Source organism: Orycteropus afer, unplaced genomic scaffold (assembly GCF_000298275.1).
Source record: "Orycteropus afer afer isolate SDZICR_OR568_19922 unplaced genomic scaffold, OryAfe1.0 scaffold00083, whole genome shotgun sequence".
Classification (NCBI taxonomy): Eukaryota; Metazoa; Chordata; class Mammalia; order Tubulidentata; family Orycteropodidae; genus Orycteropus; species Orycteropus afer.
Window position 1 is genome coordinate 8,278,978 of NW_006921670.1, and position 1,496 is coordinate 8,280,473.

The following is a 1,496-nucleotide window of genomic DNA, read 5'->3' on the forward strand; positions in this document are numbered from 1 at the left end:
TGCATTGTGGGAGATTGTGGTCAGTGTCATGAGACAAAGTGTATGTGAACTGCTGTATGGAAAGTGAATTTGCTCTGTAAACTTTCACCCAAAAAAAAGAGCTTGGGTTTTGAGCTCTGCCAACAGCGTGTGGCTCTGAGCCTCAGCGTCCACGTCTGTGAGACGGGATGCCTCAGGCTGAAATCAAAGCGCACACACGCGGTGCAGAGTCTGGGTGAGGGCTCCCCCGGCATCTGCAGCATCTCCCACCTAAAGGCAGCGTTCCTAGGGGTGTGGGTGGGGCACATGGTGGGTAGTGGACAGGGTGGCAAGGTGGCCAGTGTGCGGGACAGGAGCCACCACGCAGGCAGGTGGGGACCAGCCCGCAGGAGGGAGGCACCTCTTTTAGCTTCTTGGCCCAGGGCTTCTGTGCCTTCCGGAAGCCGTCGTCAGCCTCCTTGGTCTCCTTGAAGCCGCCCATCATCTGCTTGTGGAAGGCCTCCTTCTGCCAGTTCTTGATCTTCTCGAAGTCCTCGTTCATCAGCGAGGCCTTCACCTCCAGGTGCAGCTCGCTCACTCGCTCCGCCTCGGCCATGAGGGCCACCCAGGCCCTCTCCACCGTCCCATACTGCGGCCCTGCCACGGACAGAGAAGCTGGGTTACAAGACACTGGGCGGGGCTGGCCCAGACCGGCCCTGGGGGCAGACCTCCACCTGTAAGCCCCCAGGCTGTTCAGCAGGGATCTGGGGCAGTAGTCAGCCCACAGGCCCCCTGGGCCGTTCAGCCAGGGTCTGGGGCAGCAGCCAGCTCACAAACCCCCTGGGCCATTCAGCCGGTGTCTTAGGCCAGTAGACAGGCCATGAGTCCCCTGGGCCGTTCAGCCGGGGTCTGGGGCAGTAGCCAGCCCGTGAGTCCCCTGGGCCGTTCAGCCGGGGTCTGGGGCAGTAGCCACCAGCCCGTGAGTCCCCTGGGCCGTTCAGCCGGGGTCTGGGGCAGTAGCCAGCCTGTGAGTCCCCTGGGCCGTTCAGCCGGGGTCCGGGGCAGTAGCCAGCCCGTGAGTCCCCTCGGCCGTTCAGGGTCTGGGGCAGCAGCCTGGCTGCCTGGCCACAGGTTCCCTTCTGGCCGCCTCAGACCTCACTCCCAGAGCCTCGGCTGTGTCCTCAGTCCGGGGCTGAGGGAACTGCAGCTGAAGCCGCCCTCCGTCCTTTTCGTAGGGAAACTGGGGTATTATACACACTGCCTTCTTTCAAAGTCACGGAGCTCTTCAAAAACCCCAATTTCTACATCTTGGAAGTTTTCATCTGCTTAAGGCTGGCCGGCCGGAGAAGCAGGACGCCCCGCCCCCACTCCCCCCTTCCTTCCTTCGGCTGGCTGTCAGCTGCCTCAGGGCCCTGGGCCTCTTGGGCCCAGGGCCCCTGCCCAGCGGAGATCCTGGCCCCCAGCAGGAGCACAAGCAGTTGTGGGGCGGAGCACCGACCAACTCCTCGTGAAAGGGACGCCCCGCCTTGGGGGGAGGA

The 1,496-nt window shown here is 63.4% G+C and overlaps 1 protein-coding gene across 1 annotated transcript in view; it reads right to left on the minus strand.

Annotated features, from left to right (window-relative positions):
* The window catches only part of PACSIN2 (protein kinase C and casein kinase substrate in neurons 2), a 44,620-nt gene that overhangs the window by 30,241 nt on the left and 12,883 nt on the right, over window positions 1-1,496 (minus strand). Inside the window, exon 3 of the mRNA XM_007941793.1 lies at window positions 380-615. Within this exon, the coding sequence (XP_007939984.1) occupies window positions 380-615 (236 nt within the window). The remainder of the gene's footprint in view (window positions 1-379; window positions 616-1,496) is intronic.